The sequence below is a fragment of the Papilio machaon genome, chromosome 24 (genome assembly GCF_912999745.1).
Source record: "Papilio machaon chromosome 24, ilPapMach1.1, whole genome shotgun sequence".
NCBI lineage: Eukaryota > Metazoa > Arthropoda > Insecta > Lepidoptera > Papilionidae > Papilio > Papilio machaon.
Window position 1 is genome coordinate 2199732 of NC_060009.1, and position 22786 is coordinate 2222517.

The window sequence follows — 22786 nt, forward strand, 5'->3', positions numbered from 1 at the left end:
ATCATATTTGATTATTTCTTATACAGGCGCTATCTGCGAGATAACGGAGTCCTATCTCAAATATCGCGGAAATGTTACACACTGCAAGTAATCCGTGTGTTCAAATTGTATGCATTACTGAGGGTTTCGACTGCCGAAACACTAGCATAAAAACATATTGATAACTCGCTCATACTCTTTGAAAAAAGAGACAACCATATATGTAGAAACAAAAGTGTCAAGATAATGGAATTGCACGTAATAATGAAAAATTTAAGACAAGTCTGTGACGTTATCTTTTACTAGCTTTTACCCGCGACTCCGTCCGCGCGGAATAAAAAAAATGCACAAAAAATAAAAACGTTCCTATGTCCGTCTACTAGTTTTAAGCTACCCCCCCATCAATTTTCAGCTAAATCAGTTCGACCGAGCTTGAGTTATAAATAGTGTAACTAACACGACCTTCTTTTATATATAACTAGCTTTTACCCGCGACTCCGTCCGCGCGGAATAAGAAATAGAAAACGGGGTAAAAATTATCCTATGTCCTTTTCCTGGTTCTAAGCTACCCGCCCACCAATTTTCAGTCAATTCGATTCAGCCGTTCTTGAGTTATAAATAGTGTAACTAACACGACTTTCTTTTATATATATAGATATAGATAGATGTGAATGTTTCAGCAGTGCAAACTTACATTAAAAATGATATATATCCAAACATTCGAACCTGGATAAGCGAGAGAGGGGCGATATTTTTCTTACTTATAGAGGTTTCCGTCTTACCAGAGTTTCTTGCTCATGGACGCCATCAAGTGCCCGGACAATGACTCACTTATTCTGGTTTCTTGCCGGTTCAACTTTAGTAATATTTTATATTAGCTTTTGCACATAAAATCTACATTGACTAGCACCCTTAGTGACTATACAGCGACTCTCAGTACGGCTGTAGTAAGTGTTTGCAATCTATAGTAATACAATTTTCAGATATCTTGAAGGCTTTTAACTTTGTGCGGGTTTTTGTGTAAAATACAATTTAGGTGTTGGGACCTAGCGGTATGTGGGGCCAAGGCACTGCGCCGCTGACCTTGAGCAAAATATTAGAGATATCGAGTCGTACATACATTGTGGAAGGGATAGAAATAATAAAATCATTTCCTGATATTTTTTTTATTATTAACTATAAATTTTGTACTACAAAGTAATGAAATACATTAACTTATATTTTATATACATAATAAGCAGAAATATACTATTATATCAGTCATTGTCTACCGAGTATTTCTTGAATTTCATTTAAAGTTTTTCCTTTAGTTTCGGGTACAAACTTTAAAGTAAAGCAAAAAGCTACTATGCAGGAGAAAGAGAACATCCCAAACGTGACGTCACCACCGAGGTCACGTACCAGGGTCCCGAAGCCGGTTGCCACGCCGAAACCGATCAGCCACGCCGTTGTCATAGCAATTGCGGATCCTGTACTACGCGCATTGCCTCTGAACATCTCTCCTACTAACGCACTCGGCATGGTGCCGAAACCTATAAAAAAAAATAGTAATTAGAATTCAACACGACGTTTTTAAATCATACGGTCGCAAACGATAAAGCGGCCATCTGAATTCGCTAAAATATCGCAGCGACCGCTGTCCATAGACGTCCGCAATTGCAATTGCGTTACCTTTGACCGACGGAGGAGGAGACACACATAAGGGGATATTTCCCCGTCATATGTGTCCCCCCTCCGTCAAATCCACTTCCCCTTCCCATCCTTTCCTTATAAGAAAAGAATGGGAAGACAAGGGGACTGAAATTAGGCCTCCAGCACGCACATTCATCAGATTAAATGCGGAATTGCTTCCACGCCTGTCTTCTGTGTGGTCGTGGTATTGCACCGGGCGAGCCGGTCAATTCGTGCAACTGAGGTTGTTGTTGCTGGCATCTACCATAATTAAACTAAAATGCCGAGTACTATATAGTTCAATTAAATAAAAATGAGAAATTATATCAAACCTATCTAAACAACTTTAACTTTATAAAGCTGTAATCACAGACTTATTAAAAACAAACATGTATCATTAATTTAGACACTAAAAATGTTCATAGCCAGTAAACAACATTGTCAGTCAGTGACGTGTGTAATTATAATTTCTCGATTCTGTAGAATTAGACGAGACATATTTTTAAATCTTACCAATTTCATATGAAAAGAAATACATAATTAGCGCCATGAGTGGCAGCCATCCGATGTCAACAATAACTGGACTCTTCACTCGCGATAGATAGAAGAATGTGCCAAGAATCGACTGAAAAACAATTTACTTATGATTAAATCTATAAATTTACGCCCATAAAAGCGACTTAAAAGAATTTCTCCGAATAATCAGTCTCCAGAGAATAATAATAAATCGTTAGTTAACGGTCGTTGCTTAGGAAGAGAGTTTACGGAGTTTTTTAAGTATTCAATGTGAAGAAATGACGTCCACTTAACATTAGATGGCAGTTTTATCGTTTATGTTAACAATAATAGACCTAGATGCGATTTCTTTTGTGTACGTTTTAATATTTTATACTTACAAGACTCATCGCACAAAATGCTGTGGACACAAGTAGCAGTATCCTGCGACCAGCTCTCTCCACAACAGTCGGTGTTATCAGACTGGCCACTAGTCTTGTTGCGCCAATTATAATCGTTGCTATATCTGGCCTATAAAAAATATATAACTAAATATATACTTAATTAAAAATCGTTTTACAAATTAACTTGTAAACTGTCATAATAATTTTATGAAAAAAAAAAAAACACTGTAACAAAGCTACACATTACTGTGTATATTGTAAAATGTTTACGTCAGTAAAAAATAGATCTAGTTCGTTTTTTTTATTTTTATTTTCAAATAACTTTCGCACCCTTACAAGCAATAAATTGTTTTCACAATTATTTTCTGTTTATTTCAGAATTTGCTATGACAATTTGAACAGGCGCCAAGAAAAAAATAGCGTTCGCATAAACTTAGTTGAGAGATATATCGACATTGCTTAAAGTCTGTAACTACTAAATCACCAACCTTATTGACGATCCAGCGATCTGAAAGATGGTTGTAGCGAAGAATAAAACCGCAGCTACACCGCTTAATTGCTGTAATGTACAAAGACTCAGCGTAATAAAGAGGGACCATCTATTCGCCTTGACTGTGAAGATCTTTATCCAAGCCTTCCAACTATGCCCTTCATCAGGGTTTGTACCCCGCACCGACTCGAATACGTTGTCCAAATCGTCAACACGACCAAGATATCGTAGAGTTTCTTTTGCCTCAATTTCTTTGCCTGAAGTAAGGTAAATAAAGATAGCAGAATCATACAAGATGTATTGCATGAAACATTTTAGTTACAAAATGATTATTGTGAGAAAACTATAAAAGATACATATATGCTTTCGCGGACTTTTATTTAGTACATTTAAAGAGCTACAATTCTTCCTTACATAATTTTAATGTAGGTCCTATAGTTTAGCCTACCTAAGCGCTGATAGCAAAATGCCCCTAATTTTCGCAACACATTTTGAAGCTAAATTCAAAATCTACTAGTCTTCTAGTTATTTTTTAAAAAATGGGACACATCTGCAAGCACTTCCTTTCGATTAAAATAATTTTTATCAAAATCGGACCACCAGGGGCGGAGTTTCATACACACATAGAAAAAAATACAGTCGAATTGATAATCTCCTTGTTTTTGAAGTCGGCTAAAATAAAAGACATTTAAGTTTCGTTTCAAAGACATAAATAACAAAGATCTATGTTTACGACACTCTAGAACACGACAAAAAATACAATTTCAAAGTACATACGTAAACAATAGCATCTTACCTTTAATCGCATAATAAACTGGCGACTCCGGTATAAACAGTATTCCAATAACGTGAATTATATTGATAATTAAAGCTATGTAACCAGTAGCCGCATAAGAAACAAAAGGGCCGATGGAATACGCAGCTAAAGTACCAAATATGCCAACTATAGATGTAGATGTTAAAAGAATACCACGGATATTGGTTGACCTGGAAATAAAAGACAATCAACTAATTAAAAAGAACACAACTCATGTGTATTTAGTCCAGTATACCAACTAGTTTAAACCTGTCGGGAGTCATTCAGTGAGGTATACCAGAACTAAATTCGCAGTTGCTTTTAGCGTACTTATAATATTTATGTGGGTGTAAGATTATAAGGCCAGAATATACATAACAGGTTGGACTTGAGAGGTCGTTGAAAATTAATGTGGAATTGATTTTGTACTTGCTAAAATAGTCAAAAAATCTATTTTGGAAAATAAGAATCAAAATCATGACCAGACACGTAAAAATCTCCTAAAATTCGTTTACAAAACGTTACCAATTTGCTGTTGTATACTTTTATTTTGTTATTGTTTATATACTAAAAAAATAACAGACGGAATAAATTTCCATAGCAAAGAAAATTTAGCTTCTGTCAATTCTTTAAAGCAACAAAAAATATATATCAAAATAAGACAGTGAAAATACTTACGCAATTTCACCAACATATACTAGATTGCTGACAGTCACCATTCCCATACCGAGGCCACTTATTATTCTTATAGCGAAGACCATCGCCACATTCTTTGTGGTCACTATAAGAACTATGGCGGTCAAATTTAACAGACCGCCGAGGAACAAACATGGCTTCCTTCCAATTATATTCGATAAATAACTTGGTATGTAAGGTCCTGGAATAAAAGCAGAAAATAAACATTAAAGTACGAATAGATTACGACTGAAATCACGACATCAATTTCTGAATTATTTACAACTAGCTGTAACCCGCAACTCCATCCGCGCGGAATTAAAAAAAAACTAAATTAAATTAAATTAATTAGTAGCCTATGTGTTCTTCCACACTATGTTCTATATCTGTGTCAAATTTCATCAAGATCCGTTGAACCGTTTCGGAGATACCTTCAAACAAACATCCATCCGTCCATCCATCCATCTAAACATTCGCATTCATAATATTTGTAAGATTGTTCGGATGAAATAAGAAACGAGTGTTTCATACAAAGACAATTCGATGTACACTGAGTGTACCATGTACAATGTCTAACTGTGGGTTTCTGAGACCAAAATCTCCGTTTAAAACGTTGTGTTATCTCTGTTTTGTCAAAGATGATAACAAGGATTGTTTTATACAGAGATTTCAGTCTCAGAAACCAACGGTTAGACCGTTCCACCATTAGTAAATGCTTAGAAAACTGGGCTAATATCTTTGAAATTATATTCTTTTATTTTACCTCCAATAGATACAAATATTTCTGATATGTACGAGTATACCTCTTGTTACCTAAAACTATTTTTATCAACCTCAAAATAATACGAGATTTTTAATTCATTTCTTTGTTTCTTTAAACAGTCAGTGTGTTGTCTCAATTTATTATTTTTCATTGTAATTTTATTGAATAAATAATGCGAAGTGTGAACGACCCAAGATATAACTTGATGTTAATTAAAATAGGTCACCGCCATCCATCAGGTGGTAAATATATAAAAACAATTAACATTATCGTGAGTTTTTACTGCAGAAACATCTGAATATAAATATATTGTCATCCCTCTCGTTTGCTTTGATAAGTTAGAGATAGCAATAAGCTTTAACAGCAGTGAAGTCTCACTCAACACTTAATACTTGAACAAAAAACTATTGTATACGTAACAAAACATTGAAGAGGAAAACGTGGAAATAAAGTACCTCTATTAATATTCTTTCGTACCTTTCTTTTCTTTTAACAAAGGGACATAGGGAATTGAAAGATTAGGGTGGAAATCCAAATATTAGTAAGGAAACATATCTTGTAAGGTCATCAACATGAGGGCAATGTTTTTACAATATCGATTATCTTCAACTCCAAATTGGCGAATTATAAATGTATTGTTATTGTAGTCACTTTGACTAAAGAATTTAATTCCCTTCCCACTATTTCCCACATCTATATCTTTATATCTATATATATAAAAGAAAGTCGTGTTAGTTACACTATGTACATCCTAAATCGGCCCCGGGTATGGGACTGACTGCGGATATGCAGAACGACTCGCACGGGAGGTGCACCGGCAATAATCAACGGTGCACCCCCAATGCGGAGCACGGGGAAATAAAACCACCTAATGCTGGTAAACGGAAGAGGTTTATTTGATGTGTATTTCGCCTTATATATGTTCTTAGATGCCTGACCAAGCATGAGCATTTACACGATCTTCATAGGTGTGTGTGTGTGTCACGTGCGCCCCAATATTTTTGACTTCCTGCTACATATCACGTATGCTCTACATATTTTTATCGTTGCTGTGCAATCTTCCGGTACTATGGGCAGGCTCTGCTCTAGCCATGGTCGTTGATACGAACAACTATTTATAACTCAAGAACGGCTGAATTGATTTGACTGAAAATTGGTGGGCAGATAGCTTAGAACCAGGAAACGGACATAGGATAATTTTTACCCCGTTTTCTATTTTTTATTCCGCGCGGACGGAGTCGCGGGTAAAAGCTAGTTTCAGATAAAATTTCGTACAGCAAACTGCATCTTCATCATAAGAGCATTGGTTGATGAAATTTGGCACATATGTAGAACATAGTCTGCAATAACACATAGGCTTCTAATTATTTTTTTTTAATTCTGCGCAAACGGAGTCGCGGGCGACAGCTAGTAAACAATATTTAGCATCTTAACATCATAGTTTTAGATTGTAAATGTCATTGTGACCTTTATTAAATCATCATTACTATTATTTTTTATATTAGCAAAAAATGTTCTGAGATTACGCTTGCTTTTTTGCATATCAAAACTGGTTCTATTATGAATTTTAAACGACAACTCTATCGGTGAATTTCCACTTTCAAAACACGTGCAAAAAACATCATCATTAGCTCAGTATACGTCTCCACTGAAGGCTCGGAGCCTACCCTAAGTTAGGGGTGACTAGGCCATAGTCTACCACGCTGACCCAGTGCGGGTTGACTTCACACATATATTTGAATTTCTTCGCAGATATGTGCAGGTTGCATCACGATGTTTTCCTTCACCGTAAGAACGTTGTATAAATCATCATCATCATCATCAGAGGCGCTACAGTTGCGGGTAGACCTGGGCAAGTAAATTTCACCACTCCAGTCTAGTTTGGACTTTTTGCGTACAGCTCTTAATGCGGATATTTTTGACGCGCTCGGCGTCATAAATTGTTTACGTTGGATAAATGTTCATATGTAAATCGAAGCACATTGGTACATGGTGGGATTCGAACCCAGGACCTGCAGATTACAAGTCAATATGTGTAAAAAAACGTGTGTCATTTATAATTAGATTACAGGAAGTCACGCTAAAATAGACATAGGTATATACATAAATTATTTTTTAATGTCAACAAGTGAGGGTCGACGATTTATAGTCAGTAGTATTATAAAACTAGCTGTCGCACGCGACTTAGTTCGCGCGGATTTAAAAAAAACATAATAAATGTTCTTCCAGACTATGTTCTACATCTGTGCCAAATTTCATCAAGATCCGTTGAATCTTTCCGGAGATACCTTCAAACAAACATCCATCCATTCATCTAAACATTCGCATTTATAATATTAGTATGATTGCATTTGCAATCGACAGTTGTAAAATACGTATTAATCTTAATATTATTAATGTGAAACTAGTTATATTACTCGTATGATATGGTTGGTCTAGGTTAGGAATAACTGTATGCAGTTAAATTTTTACTCTCTTATTACTTAGCATGCTTTTATATTTAAGTGTTATAAAAGTAACTTGTTTCTAATAAAAAAACAAGTATTATAATTTTATAGTAAACTAGCTGTCGCCCGCGACTCCGTCTGCGCGAAGTTAAAAAAAAATGAAAAATAGATGTTGGCCGATTCTCAGACCTACTGAATATGCTCACAAAATTTCATGAGAATCGGTCAAGCCGTTTCGGAGGAGTACGGTGACGAAAACTGTGACACGAGAATTTTATATAGGTATATTAGATACATCGCATGATTTAAGCTAAATATATGCTGTATAATCTTAGGGTTGGCGACAGACAGGCACCCGGCTGTAAAAACTTAAGCCAAAACTTTAAGGTTCGTAAAACCTTGTGTACGGACCCCACGTAAGTTGGATAAGGCCAGCGAGATGATGATGATATACTGTAAAATCTTACTAATATTATATCCGAATATTAATTGGACGGATGGGTGGATGTTTGACGGCATTTTGAAACGGCTTAACAGATCTTGATGAAATTTGTGCACAGATGTAGAACATAATCTCTAAGAACACTTAGGCTGATTTTTAATGCTGCGAGGACAGAGCCGCGTGTGACAGCTAGTCATTTCATTTCACTGTATCACACAATTTCTACAAAAGATACCGAGTATTTGAGACTTCAGTGGAAGAGAACGACTTTTTTCGACTTACTAATAATTTTTCGAGAAATACATACATACTTTTAATAGCAGATTACCCAAATTATTTTCTGGTAATTGCAACTAATGGTTTATATAATATTGCGTTGTACATCAATTGCAAGGTAAATAGTTCTAAATACTGTACAATTAAATTCCATAAACAGTACTCAACAAAAAAGTAAGATTATTATAGTACTAGCTTTAACCCGCGACTTCGTCCGCGCGTAAATAAGAAAAAGACCTTAATAAGTAGCCTGTGTGTTCTTTCGGACTGTGGTCTACATCTATGTCAAATATCAGCGTGATCCGGTGAGCCGATCCTGAGATACATTGTAGCAAACATCCAGCCATCTAAAGTCTAAACATTCGCATCTATATCTTCTATTTCTATATGTATAAAATAAAGTCGTGTTAATTACACTATTTATAACTCAAGAACGGCTGAATCGATTTGACTGAAAATTGGTGGGCAGGTAGCTTAGAACCAGGAAAAGGACATAGGATAAATTTTACCCCGTTTTCTATTTTTTATTCCGCGCGGAAGGAGTCGCGGGTAAAAGCTTGTATCTATATATATAAAAGAAAGTCGTGTTAGTTACACTATTTATAACTCAAGAACGGCTGAATCGATTTGACTGAAAATTGGTGGGCAGGTAGCTTAGAACCAAGAAAAGCACATAGGATAATTTTTACCCCGTTCTCTATTTTTTATTCCGCGCGGACGGAGTCGCGGGTAAAAGCTAGTTTATAATATTAGTGAGATTACTCTATCTTTAGGACAAGGGCACATCTACTTATTTATTGAACACGCAAAGGTAATAAAATTAAACGATCGTATTCAGTGTCAAGGTTTCTGGGTTTTTTTCCATTGATTTAGACTTGTTATGCAAATAATTTGTTGTTTATTTTTTCGCGAGCGAGATATCGGTTGCGAATATTAATAACAAGAGGTTTAATGAAATTATATTAAGACCGCTATCTTGTTGAACACACAGACACATAAGAAAAAATGTAATTTTTTTGTATAAACTAGATTTTGACCACGACGCGCTACTTAATCAATTGCATGTTAATTTTACTCTTGAATTATGCAATCTCTTATCTATTTTCATTTATATTTTCTTTACATTCGTTATTTATTTTTATCTAAAACTAACTTTTACCTGCGACTCCATCCGCGCGGAATAAAAAAAATGCACACAAGATAAAAAAAAGTTCCTATGTCCGTCTCCTAGTTCTAAGCTACCTCCCTATCAATTTTCAGCCAAATTAGTTCGACCGATCTTGAGTTATAAATAGTGTAACTAACACGACTTTCTTTTATGTATATAGATATGAAAAATAGGAGGCGTAGCATTAGAACTCTACACTAAACTGATCAAACGAATAACTGATTTAATTGTCAACCCTTGTAATGTAATCTGCTAGAACTCTTTTGAATTGTCTGTCAATACGTAATCTCACGTTTTATTTAGTCTCTACTAGCTGTCGCCCGCGAGTCCGTTCCCGCGGAATTAAAAAAAATCTTCATAAGGAGTCTCTGTTTTCTTAAAGACTATGGATCAACATCTGTGCCAAATTTCAACAAGGTCCGTTGAGCCGTTCTGGAGATAACTTCTAACAAACATCCATCTAAACATTCGCATTTATAATATTAGTAAGCAAGGAAAGATTAATCACTTACCTACTATAGCACCAACATAAAGTAGAGATCCAATCCAAGACACTTGTTGTTCTGTAATCAGCTCAGGTAAGGGTGTTTGATCAGGATCTTGTAGCTTGGGTATGATAGGTGCCGACCACCCTACGCTATACCCATCTATAAATTGTCCGATGTTTACTGTAAAATAGAAAAAAATGTGTTATTCTCATCAGACAACCATAAGAAAAGTTGACAAACAAAAAAAAATATTCTACATCAATTGCTGATAAAAAAAAAAGATTTTCAATTTATCTTATTATTTTTCAATTTGAATGTTAAAGATGCAAAAAAATCCGGTTAGTTTTAATACATTTGCAAAGATAATCTTTAAATGGATTTAAATGGTTGTATTTTTATATTAAAAATGTTGTACACAAATAAATTATATTAAACATTGATAAAGCGGTTTTAAATAATGTAAATATTCACTTACCACAAGATACAATTAGGATTTGTATTTTTAAATACGAATCCATTTTGAAACAAAAAAAAAACTTAATTTAATATCAAAATAAAATCAAACCACGCCTTTTCATTTAAAAATTATTAAAAGTCCGTGTGCATTAGTTTCCAATTTTATAATTAGCCCCACAAATGCAATACATTGTTGTTAGTGTCACGGACTAAAATGTACTAAGCTATGAAATAATCTTCACGAATAAATAATAAAAGCGAAAAGTAAAAACCGGCAGAACGGCGTAATATGAATAAAATAAAGATTCAAAACAAATGTACCCCTCTTTGTGTATCCTTTTTTAAGAAAAATTGTGGAACGTACGATCGTGCCATTTGACTGAGTTAATGCGCAGAAGTGAAGAAAAATCTTTGAATTATTGTCTGAGTTTCGACCAATGGGCGACCACTAATACATTTAATACAAGGATAAGGTCACATACACCTTACAGCTTTATATGCAAAAAAAATATCCAAGAAAAACTATTATTACTGTTAATGTTGCACATTTAACACTGGTACACGCCAGCAATCACAACATTAGCTGCACGAATGGGCCGGCTCGCCCGGTGCAATACCACGATCACACAGAAGACAAGCGTGAAGTGAACGCAATTCCGCGTTTCGTCTGATGAGGGCGGTGCTGAAGGCCTAATTTTAGTCCTCTCTCATTTTCCACCGATTACTTAAAAGGGAAGGCTGGATTTGACCGAGGACGAGACGCATAGGAAAGGGAAATGTGCTCTTTTTGTGCGTGTACACTCCTCCGTTGATTAAAGATAGGTACATATTAATTGTGAATGTCTATGGGAAGCAGTCGCTTCGCTATTTTGGCGAATCAGGTGGCCGGTTGTTTGTTTGCAACCTTGTAATAAAAAAATAACTGGTTTAGTGAAGAGACGTTGACAAACCAACATTTGTATAATATATGTTTATGTCTTACTAATATTATAAATACGAATGTTTGTATGGATGAGTGTTTGAAGGTATCTCCAGAACGGCTCAACAGATTTCGAAGAAATTTGGGATAGATGTAGATCATAGTCTAGAAGAAGACATAGGATAACTTATTATTATTTTCTTTAATTCCGCGCGGACGGAATCGCGTGCTACAGCTAGTAAAAGATAAAAATAAAAAATAAAAAATTCAGTCGAATTGATAACCTCCTTCTTTTTGAAGTCGGCTAAAAAGTATGATATTATTACATTAAACAGGACCAGTTTAATTAACAAATTAGTCTTTATCATTTAATTGTATAATTGGATTTAAAAAAAAGTTTGTTCATGTTGGTTCAGGTTCTTATCATTCTTGTCGAAAATATTTCTTACATGATTTCTTGTTTAACTACGGACTATGTGTTTTCATTAATGAAACATTGTCATAATATTACAGCGAATACAGTAGCCTTTGTTTTTTAGCCGACTTCAAAAAGAAGGAGGTTATCAATTCGACTGATTTTTTTTTTTTTTTTTTACCTGCAGTCATAGGTTTGTTTTTAAACGAAACTGAACACAAATGTCATACAAGTTTATTTAAGATGTTTTCAAACTATGCATTTACAAAACACTGTGACAAAATACATATTATTTAGGCAAAATAATTTAACATAAATTATTAATTTTTATTGTTTACAACAACTTTTTAAAACGTTTACACTTCACTAATCTAAAGTATCATAGTTACTTCGTTATTTATTTTTCTTATTTATAAACAGGCGTAGTTTATGTCTACTTATCTGTGGACGACCCCATATTACCACGACCGGCGCGACTACATTGCAAATATTGCTAAAATAAAAACAGTTGCACACGGATAGAGACATAACACTAGCCGCTTAGTGGAATGAAGCTTACTGTAAGACTCAAATTTCTTTTGTATATATTTTTATACAAATCTACCCCAAGAGGTCTTTCTTATTAATAATTTTATGATTCTTAACTTAGCAGTCATTGCAATGACCTTCACCTCCATTATCTTCAGCTAGCTCATCATTTCTTGTATTTCATTTAAAGTCTTCCCTTTCGTCTCCGGTACAAAGAAGTATGTGAAGAAGAACGCAACAATACAGGAACCTCCAAAAATCCAGAACGTTACGTCACCACCAAGTACATCTATCATACTGTTGAAGCCGGTCGTAAGACCGAAGCCAACGAGCCATGTGAGGGTTATGGCGAGAGCGGAGCCATTAGCACGCACGTTGGCACGGAACATCTCCCCGACTATCGCATTTGGTATTGTACCGAAACCTGGAATATAAAGTAGTACTAATGTGTCCATTTGGTAGAGTACAAGAAACGACTAGCATGCGTAGGCGTTAAATGTAGAAGAAACGAGAGAGGTATGTCAAATGAAAATCCAAGTGAGCTGTGTGAACACAAAACTCAGCACATAATATGAATCAAAATAAAATGCTGTCTAAGAAAATTTACATCTATAATCCCATTTCGCTTCAACTTATGATCGTCCACTTTTGGACGTATAAATCCGATTTAGCAAGTGATTTCGGAATAATTTTAAGGAAAGCGTAAGGAGAGATAGTAAAACTTGGTATAAACTTACAGTAGCAGGAAAAGCGGAAAGGTACAATATTATTTTAAATATATTGAAATGTGTCTAAAATCGTAAAATTAAATTAAACAACAAAAGAATTACTTTTTAATTAAATCAGTAAGATTAATAAGGATTAGGTAATGAAAATATATTTTGTGTTACTTACCAGCTTCATATGAAAAGAAATAAATAATCAAGGCAACCAACGGCAACCAGCCAATAGATTCAATGGCCGGACTCTTTACCCTGTCCAAATAGAAATATAGACCGAGTACGCCCTAGAAAATAATAACAAGGTCTATTGAAGCTTATCTATATTGTAAAGTCTATCAATATTTGAATTCATTGTTAAATGCAGCTTTACTTCGGAATTTGTATTTCTGCATCTTCAAATGAAATCAACGATCTCAAGAAAATTTTATATTCATCGTTGCAAAAAAATAATTAAATCAACATTTTGAAATCATTTTACGATTTAGAAAATAAAATCTGTATGTGTTCATTTTTGTAGGTGTTTCAAAGAATAATTTTAATAGGACATAGAAAGATTTGTTAATAACCTTACGTTAGTTAAAAATACTGTAATTTTAAGAGAAAAATAAAAAAAAAACTATAAGAAACAGTAAAAGGCTGAAATATGTTGATGCAAAACACGTAACATTATCATGCAGTCAATTGTTCGATAACAAAAAATCACGGCTACGCAAAACTCATATTGAGATTAGATAAATATAAATTCGAACAATAACCGATTATCTTTATAATTGCATGATAACGAATTAAAATGAACTACGAAGTATTCTATAGCATTCGAAGAAGAAACCATTACTTCGAAAGTTAATAAAGATAGAAAAATGTTTTACATGAAATGATCAAAAACGTTTGATTGTTTAGTGGCAAATGATGAGAAAAAGATATAAACAGATATAAAAGGTTTGACTTACTAAACTGACAGCACAAGCAACCATAGAAACCAACAAAAGAATCTTTCTTCCAGATCTTTCTACAAATGTTGGAGCGATCAGACTAGATATCAGCCTTGTAACTCCAATAATAATAGTTGCCAAATCAGGTCGTATACTTGATCCAGCTAATTGAAAGATTGTTGTCGCAAAGAATAATACTACAGCCACACCACTTGTTTGCTGTAGAGCTCCCAATGTAAATGTTATAAACAAGGACATTCTGTTTGATTTGATGGTAAATATTTCAATCCAGTCATTTATTTTACTTGAAGTTTCACCTTTCTTATGTGCAAATGTCTCTAACACTTTATCTAAATCAGAAGACCTTCCTAATAAGTTGAGTGTTTTCGCTGTCTTTATTTCTTGACCTAAAATTAAGAAAAAAACATTAAAATCTTACCTTTTTAGATATCGCAGAATAGCCAAGTGTTTTCATTAAAAACTTTTTGGTTCTTTCAAGGTTATTATATTTTTATTATTTAATCTTTAATTTAAATCAAATCTAACCTTTCATAGCGTAGTATACTGGTGATTCTGGTACGAAGAAGAACAGTCCAAGTACATGCGCTATGCTTATAGCTAGTGCTATGTACCCCGTAGCTACATAAGATACGTATGGTACTACCGCGTACACTATTAATGTACCAGTTATCCCGACTATACCTGTAGATGTGAGTAGTATACCTCTTATGTTAGTCGACCTAGAAAATATTACAATTGATGTTTTAACAGTGGTAGATGCCACAGCAGCATAACCTACAACAAATGCCCGCTCGAAAAGTAAGCATACAGTGGAAGTAGTTCTGCGTTTCGTTGTATGAGCTTATGTACCCAAGGCCAAAGTCCTGTACCCCTTCCCAACCTTTTCTTACAAGTAAAGGATGGGAAGGGGAAGATATGAAAAAGGAAATTTCCTTTTCCAATACATCCTCTTTGTCCATTAAAGGTGGGCAACGTATCTGTAGCCTTTCAAATAATTGCAGATGTCTATGGGCATAACTCACTTCGCTATTTAAGTACCAAGAGGCAGCTTGCTCGTTTACCACCTTCTCGGTATAAAGAAAAATACTTTTATCGCGATTCAAAGTTAAACCGCTGTCAATTAAAAAACTTCCGAATTAAAAGAAACACTGCAATTTTATTGCAATGCCGAATAAACATTTTGAAAGACAAGTAATAAAATGACGATAAGATAACAAATTCAAGTTCATTATTGTTTGTAACACTTTGAAATAATCTAAAGAGCCCATTGACTTAATAATTACAATAATTAAATACAAAAAAAATCCGTGGATTCAAAAACTTACGCTATTTCACCGACATATACAATATTGCAAACCGTTGTGATTCCCATTCCAAGTCCGCTCATCACCCTTAACGCCATCACCATTGCCACATTTTTCGTGGTGATGACCAGAATGTAGGACAGCACATTTATGCATCCACCAATCAGCAAACAAGGTTTTCGGCCAATCAGATTTGATAATATGCCAGTGACGTAAGGACCTGAAATTACATAATTTTAAATCTTTAATTACCTATTGACTCATCTATATAACAAAATCACGAAAACCCAATTTTTTATAATCGTGGATTATTTTGATATCTAATTTCTTTAATAAAAATATTGAAATATTATGTATTTAAATTTTGATCAATTATGGTATTCTTTCATTTCTACGAAATATTATATAATAACATCGGACCTTTTTTGAGTTACGATTAATATGATGATGATGTCCTCCGTGACGTACTCCGTCGATGGAGAACCTTATTGTCTCTGAGAGTGCGATCGGAGGTTCCTAGCAAATCCGAAATTAGTTTGAAGATGTGCCGGTCACACATAGCGCACAATAAAAACTGTCTGAGGAATCATATGTGGAATCTAAGGTATAGGAAGGCTTAGGTCGGGATTGTTATCTATCTTGCATCCAGGTCTTATAGTAATCTGATTTCGAAGCGTTTTATCGCCTAATTAACAAAACCTTGGCTATACGATTATCTGATCTGATTATTTCTGATAATGCTGTTTCGTGCAAAGATCGTAATTTTTTATCAATCATTATATAATCTAGGCGAATCAATAGTGATTTAGTGTGGAAGGTTGTGGAATTATTATTTCAGTAAATCCAAGTGCCTATGTAAACGGTTCATAGCAGTACAGGAATCCCGAAACATTTTTATAGATTTAGCCGGTAGTAACTTCAACTAGCGCTATTACGTTGGAACGAACAAAATGCTGTAACTTCCAAACAGTAGACCTGTCCAGCGGGGCTATGGAGGGCTGTAGTTAGACCCAAAGATACCGAAAACAATTTAATCGCATCTATTGATCTATCTAAAAGCTTTCTGATTATAATTTAAAAACTACCAATGAAAATAATTAAACAGGCACGGTGAAATCTACGAGAAAAATAACTCGGTATCTCGACGCTTAATTGACACTTTGAAATATTAGATGCACTTCTCATCGGTCATAGAGACATCAAGTTATATTAGAAGGAAAATTCACTCTAAAATTTTCATTTCAATCCAAATCCGAAATTAAATCAACAGAAAATGATGTTGAATATTAGACATAAGTATTCTATTTCAATTTGTTAGTTATTTTGTTAAAATTTTGAGATAATCTACATGATATTTTAAACTAAGAGTAGCCAACGTCATGTAAGCAAATATGTTCCGGATATATTGACAAATTTACGAATTTAGCGACAAATATACAATTTATCTATGTTGAAATCCTTTCGGATTTTATTTCGAAAGAACACATCCGAAATTCAACGATTTGTTTGAAGTCAGCCAATCTGCAATTGAGCAGCGGGATCGACTATAGCCTAGTCACCCATAACTTGGGGATGCTCGAGCTTCGCGGTATACGAACTGCCAACATGACTTACTGTTATTTGGACTTACCACTCATGGCTCCTATATAAAGCAGTGAACCAATCCATGATGCCTGAAGGTCCGTTATAGGCTCAGGCAAAGGCGAAGTAGAGTTGTCCTGTAATTTAGGAATGATCGGAGCTGACCATCCGACGCTGTATCCCACTACAATCTGGCCAATATTAACTGTAAGCAAACGATAGCAATAAAGAAAAGACGCATTTGTACTGCAGTTATATGGAGTAGTTTTTATTCAAGCGCTTAAGAGGAAAAACTTTAAATCCATGACACCATTATTGTTGCTTATTTCTTAGGAACATTGTAAGTTTATAAGTTGATAAGATCTTGATGGAATTTGGAACAGAAATACATTGTAACGCCTAGAAAAGGGATGGCAAACCAATGGTACGCGACACAATATTTTGGGCAGGTCACTGAAAAAGTATGAAGTAGGTATTTTATAAAGAGCAGACGCATGTGATTCTTATAATCACAAAGTTAAAATGATATGATGGAACGTCTATAATAAAAAATTTATTAGATAAATGGCATGTTGATACGTAAAGGTTCACCATCCCTGGTCTAGAACATCTCATTAGTAATGTAACTCAAAAATTATTTCTTCTTAGATATCTTCTTCCCTTTAGAAGATCTTTTTAGACATCTAACTGTGTTCTAGTATTATATGAAAAAAAAATTAAGGACTTACTACAGGCCACAATCAACAACTGAAACTTAATAGACGTATCCATTTCTATTCTTCTCGATTTTTCTATTCTATCGTATTCGTACTCGGGACGTTCCATTTAGTATTTTAATGTTATTATTATAAAGTTAAAATTAATTTCATTTTTTTTTATAATCAAGGAAAGGTACAACTTCAACGAAGAACAAATATGATCTAAATGATTTATCGAAAATTTTATGTTCGTAAAATTACGTATATATCTTCTTGTACTTAATACATTATATTAGATAGTAATTAATGATTAAAGTTGAATAACTGTAGATTAATTTTATATGATAATGCATGCAATTGATGCTAGACATAGATAAATAAACTATAGACGGAGTGTTTCATACAAGTTTTAACAGTTGTAGACGCCAGCAACAACATCAGTTGCACGTATGGGCCGGCTCGACCGGTGTTACCACGACCGCATAGAAGATAGGCGTCAAGTGGAAATAACTCCGCGTTTTGTCTGATGAATTTGGTGCCGAAGGCTCAATTTTAGTCCTCATCCTTTCCCACCCATTTTACCCATAAATTTTAGATGCATATGGGCAGCGGTCGCTACGCTCTTTTGGCGTATTCAGTTGACCGTTTGCTCGTTTGCCACCTTATGATATAAAAAAATTTCGTGCTAAGAAGTACCTTTACCGAAGTCGTAATTCTGGTAAAAGAAAAATAACATCTCAATTTACAGTTATTTATAAATCATGTTTCATAGTCTAAACTTTTAAGGGAGAATTTTCCTCGTATTTGTCTATATAAAAAATAAAAAGCTGTGCATAATTTCGAGTCTCTAGGCCCTGTTATTGCAGCTGTACGTTAATATATCAGTCAGTTACTGCTTTTCTGGTTACTGTAAATAGCCAATAAGATGAAAAAAGTAAACAATAATCGTTTATTCCCGTAACAGATTAATTTTTATTTCAATGGAAGTAGTAAATATATCTACGCTATGTAAATAAGAAATCGCAACAAATTACGTATCTTTCTGATTTCTGATTATTAAGATATCTAAATTTTTAATATTTTTTTTAACTTTTTCTTTCCTATCTAATTAACAATTGTCTATTATGAAGGATTCGGTTGATTTAAGTTCTATAATTTAAAGCGTTTATTTTTCAAAAATCCACAATGTTATTATTTCTACCTTTGATTGGTTTATTACATTTGATACTTAATATTAAGTTTAAATAATTAATGAGTATTTGCAAATAATAAGTTTTTTGGAAATTGACCAATGTCGAGTAAGTGTTTTTCTGTCAAAGTTTTGAGGTTATATTTTATTAATAATTTCAACTCACCAAATCACTTCTTCTCGTTGTGTTCTTCAATTTACTGACTGGTAATTCTATGAATGATAACAACTGTATTATAAATTTATCAAAAATTGCATAGAATACGAAATAATTTTTGATAAATAGTCTGTTAATAATCATGAAGTTGCGGCATGTTCACTGATTTATAATAAACGATAAACAAACAAGATCTTATAAATATAATGAGGTGTTTATCAATTCGGACATCAAAAGGTCGAATAATAATTAAATATTTATATATTTTTGTAATTTATTCAGTTAGTTTCCACTTCCCAAATACAGGTATAAGGAGAATGTATTATAGTGTTTTATTTTATACGATTGTTTCGGCAATGTCAATGCATGATAAAAAATTGTGTTAATAATAAATCAAGTAAACTTTTCCACAAGGTCTTTCATATCCAAGTAAGTCCTGAATAAGCTATTTGTAACTTATTTTTCAAATAAAGTCGTCTGCGTTTCACAATCTCAAATAAAGCTGTGAAACGCAAACTATTTTAACAAGAATTATAATGTGTAATTTATTTCTTAGTTAGTTATCCAGGACTTTACTTGGGTATTGTTAAACAGATTCTAAGATCATTAATTTTTTTTTTAACTGAACTCTACAAATACAAATTACCTTCAAAAAACCCTCACACCAGAACTGTATTGCATCAACTTTTTTATTAATACATATTACCATATCTTTCATTCCCTCTGACAAAACTGAGACATTAATATTTCATAATAAAGGGTCTTTCAACTAGGGTGACGTGAATTGGCCACCAAGATCATGTGATTTGACTCCGCTAGACTTTTCTTGTGGAGTTTTCTAAAGTCGCAGGTCTATACCAATAAGCCACAATCGACCGTTGCCCTGAAAGCCAACATAACGCAGGCTATCGCTCAGATTCAGCCAGATCTATGCAGCAGAGTCATTAAAAATTGGACCTCTCGGATTCGTGCCACCATACGAAGCCGCGGCGGACATTTGAACGATGTCATATTCCATCCATAATGGCATAAATGGGCCTTTTTTTATTCAATTTTAACATCGACCCGTCCTTGTTGAAAGACCCTTTACAATTACCACCGTCAAAACTGTCACTTGTTTAATTCAAGACATTCAATATTCAATGGTTAGTTAAAACTTAAGACAAACTGAATATGACTCCATTGGGAATGATTTAACTCGTTTGTTCGGTCACAGTCACATGGAATAAAACTTGAATATTAGTTTAATTGCCAATCAGACTTGTACAATACGAAACATCTGGGATAGAGCATCCTTATTCTGGGTCACTTTAATACTTGTTTCTAATGTTACTGTGAGTTTTGATTGACCTCTTTAATCTTACTAATATTATAAATGCGAATGTTAAGATTAATGGATGGATGTTTGTTTGAAGGTCCGAAACGGCTCAACGGACCTTGATGAAATTTGGCACAGATGTAGAACATAGTCCAGAAGAACACATAGGCTACTAATTACGTTTAATTCGCTAGCGATAGCTAGTAAATTCATATGGTCGTCCGTGTTATTCTCATTGAAAAAAAACGGCAAGTAGCAGAGCGCGCAAAAACATCTTTTGCTCGGTTGCTACGATATTATTAAAACATTTTCATTTTCAAATCGCAACGATTGTTTAGAATAAGACTGTAAGTATCTCCATATTCAAGGGAACGGCTGCCGAATTTCGCGAGTGACTTGGCATAGATTGTTGAAAGGTCAAAATACGGGCACCTTGGTATTAGTTGTAGTGATAGTTCATACAAAAGTTGGGTTGTACACGTGAACAAAAATTTCCATCATACCAGTATCATACCAGTATATCAGTATAGATGGATGGATGGATAGATGTTTGAAGATATCTCCAAAACGCCTCATCGGATCTGGATGAAATTTTACATTGATATAGAACATAACCTGGAAGAACACATTGGCTACTAATGAAGTTTTTTTTTAATTCCACACGACAGTTAGTCCTAATATAAATTCGAAAACTATTAGGTTGAGAACAATTGCACTTAAATTGTGGAGATTTATTTATAGACATAGAAAAAATAGCAGTAAATTATAAACAAAAAGTGTACTGTGATTATTTCTGAAAAATCTGATGTAAACACAATTTGATTATGGATTATATTAAATATTTAATATTTAAAGTACAACATTTTCAAAAGTCTTAAAGGTTAAAAATAAATATACTATTGTGCTCGACAAAGGAAGAACGGAAGCAACTATTTACTGTAGAAGTATTCAGAAATAATAGATGTATTATCTAGTTGGTAAACTTTTGTTCTAAGTTTGACATTACAAGAAACTTTTACAGGAATCATTTTTTTCGATTAGGATTACCAGGGCAGTGACACGGTTTCGGGCAGTTCGGTTTCTTCTCAGTGGCTGAGGGTGCAGGTGGCGGGAGGCATGGCTTGTTTTTTTCTTTCTTCAAGCAAGACCCACCTCCCTCAGGTTCGCTAACCACCTGCTTCATTTTGTTCATCAAATGATTTATCTGGTTCGCCAATTGACCGACAGTTCTGCACATTTGCTGCAGAGTTCCCAAAGAAGATAGATCTGCACGAGGATTTTTAAATGCGTCGCCTGAAGGATCGTCTATACTGGGTGAAGGATTGATACTTACTGACGAGGATCGAGGGGCACATGGTTTACCAATAGGTGGTGCTGGAGCACTCGGTAACTGAGGAAAACTATTCCTCTTGCAGTCTATACCGCATTTAGTCAACGGGCATCCCGGTATTAGATTCGTCGACGTTTGATTTATTTTGTCCGGTGCTTTGTTCGATGGACATTCCTTGTTGTCACACTTTGCCGGACGGTTCGCCGGACACCGTATATTGGTACAACTGAACGGTGTATCCGTACGGTATTCTTTTGGTTCACTCGTCTTACAATCCGGACAGGGGCAAGTGACTTTGATTATACCCGTCTTTATATCTTTAATTTTACCTGGGGTGTAGTTTAGACACTCGAAATGCATCCAGGTTTTGCAAGCACCTTTACATTGTAATCCGTTTTTTAATGTGACGGGACCCAAACAAATTTTGCAAGGATTTTTTACCTTACTGCACTTGGACATTTTTGTTGAATGTTCAGCACCGTTTCAAGTAAATGAACATGGTTGGCTATTTTTTTTCTGCGTTTCGTGAATTCATTATTTTAGGACGGCATGATTTGTAAAATAAGATATAACTGAGAATTGACAGCAGATTTAGACGCTGTCGCGATCATTTCATTTTTCTTCTTTTTGAACAGTTACAGCGACATCTCAGAATAAGATCGAAATGCAAATAAGTGTATATTATCTGTGTCTGTGTTACTATTAAAGTTGAACAGGGGTTCTAGCACGAATATTTATCACAATCGCTATGATATTGTTATACACAAAATTTGTATTAAAATTTGTGCGGCTCATTAGGCGTAAAGTACACCAAAAATCTCATACTAATTTTGACATAATTAACGATGACGATACGAAGGCGATTGTCACAAATATTCGTGATAGGCCCACATCCCCTTATCTTACTAACATTATAAATACGAATGTTTACATGGATGGATGGAACGATGACTGTTTGTTAGAAGGTATCTCCGGAACAGTTCAACGGATCTTGATGAAATTTGGCACAGAAGTAGAACATAGTCTAGAAGAACACATAAGCTACTTATTACGTTTCTTTTTAATTCCTCGCGGACGTAGTCGCGGGCGATAGCTATTATAAATGCGAATGTTTACATGGAT

The 22786-nt window shown here is 34.4% G+C and overlaps 3 protein-coding genes across 3 annotated transcripts; all 3 read right to left on the reverse strand.

Moving 5' to 3' along the window:
- Positions 1-1239: 1239 nt before the first annotated feature.
- On the reverse strand, positions 1240-10600 carry LOC106707322 (facilitated trehalose transporter Tret1; the record flags this gene model as incomplete). Its single annotated transcript, XM_045683889.1, has 8 exons — positions 1240-1511; positions 2164-2275; positions 2547-2676; positions 3038-3296; positions 3836-4026; positions 4514-4712; positions 10119-10274; positions 10570-10600. Coding segments are annotated over 8 exons (1350 nt in total), but the record flags the coding sequence as incomplete, so codon positions are not given.
- A 1652-nt stretch (positions 10601-12252) lies between these two features.
- Positions 12253-17877, reverse strand: LOC106707369 (facilitated trehalose transporter Tret1). The gene is made up of 7 exons (XM_014501114.2): positions 17701-17877; positions 17022-17177; positions 15413-15611; positions 14613-14806; positions 14085-14473; positions 13307-13418; positions 12253-12836 (listed from the first exon to the last, which is right to left on the reverse strand). Exons 1-7 carry the CDS (start codon positions 17795-17797, stop codon positions 12571-12573), a joined length of 1413 nt encoding a protein of 470 aa, XP_014356600.2. The 5' UTR covers positions 17798-17877; the 3' UTR covers positions 12253-12570.
- A 3451-nt stretch (positions 17878-21328) lies between these two features.
- LOC106707503 lies at positions 21329-22266 on the reverse strand. The gene has a single exon (XM_014501118.2). The coding sequence runs from the start codon at positions 22121-22123 to the stop codon at positions 21359-21361; it is 765 nt and encodes a 254-aa protein (XP_014356604.1). The 5' UTR covers positions 22124-22266; the 3' UTR covers positions 21329-21358.
- Positions 22267-22786: the final 520 nt, after the last annotated feature.

What these genes read in the sequence shown, in the direction of transcription:
- LOC106707369 (XM_014501114.2), bottom strand. Translation starts at nt 17,797, where the DNA reads ATGGAACGTCCCGAGTACGAATACGATAGAATAGAAAAATCGAGAAGA. An exon ending in GTTGTTGATTGTGGCCTGTA is followed by an intron (nt 17,178 to 17,700) that starts GTAAGTCCTTAA and finishes GTTTGCTTACAG; the next exon opens with TTAATATTGGCCAGATTGTA. An exon ending in AGTATACTACGCTATGAAAG is followed by an intron (nt 14,474 to 14,612) that starts GTTAGATTTGAT and finishes TCTTAATTTTAG; the next exon opens with GTCAAGAAATAAAGACAGCG.
- LOC106707503 (XM_014501118.2), bottom strand. Translation starts at nt 22,123, where the DNA reads ATGTCCAAGTGCAGTAAGGTAAAAAATCCTTGCAAAATTTGTTTGGGT.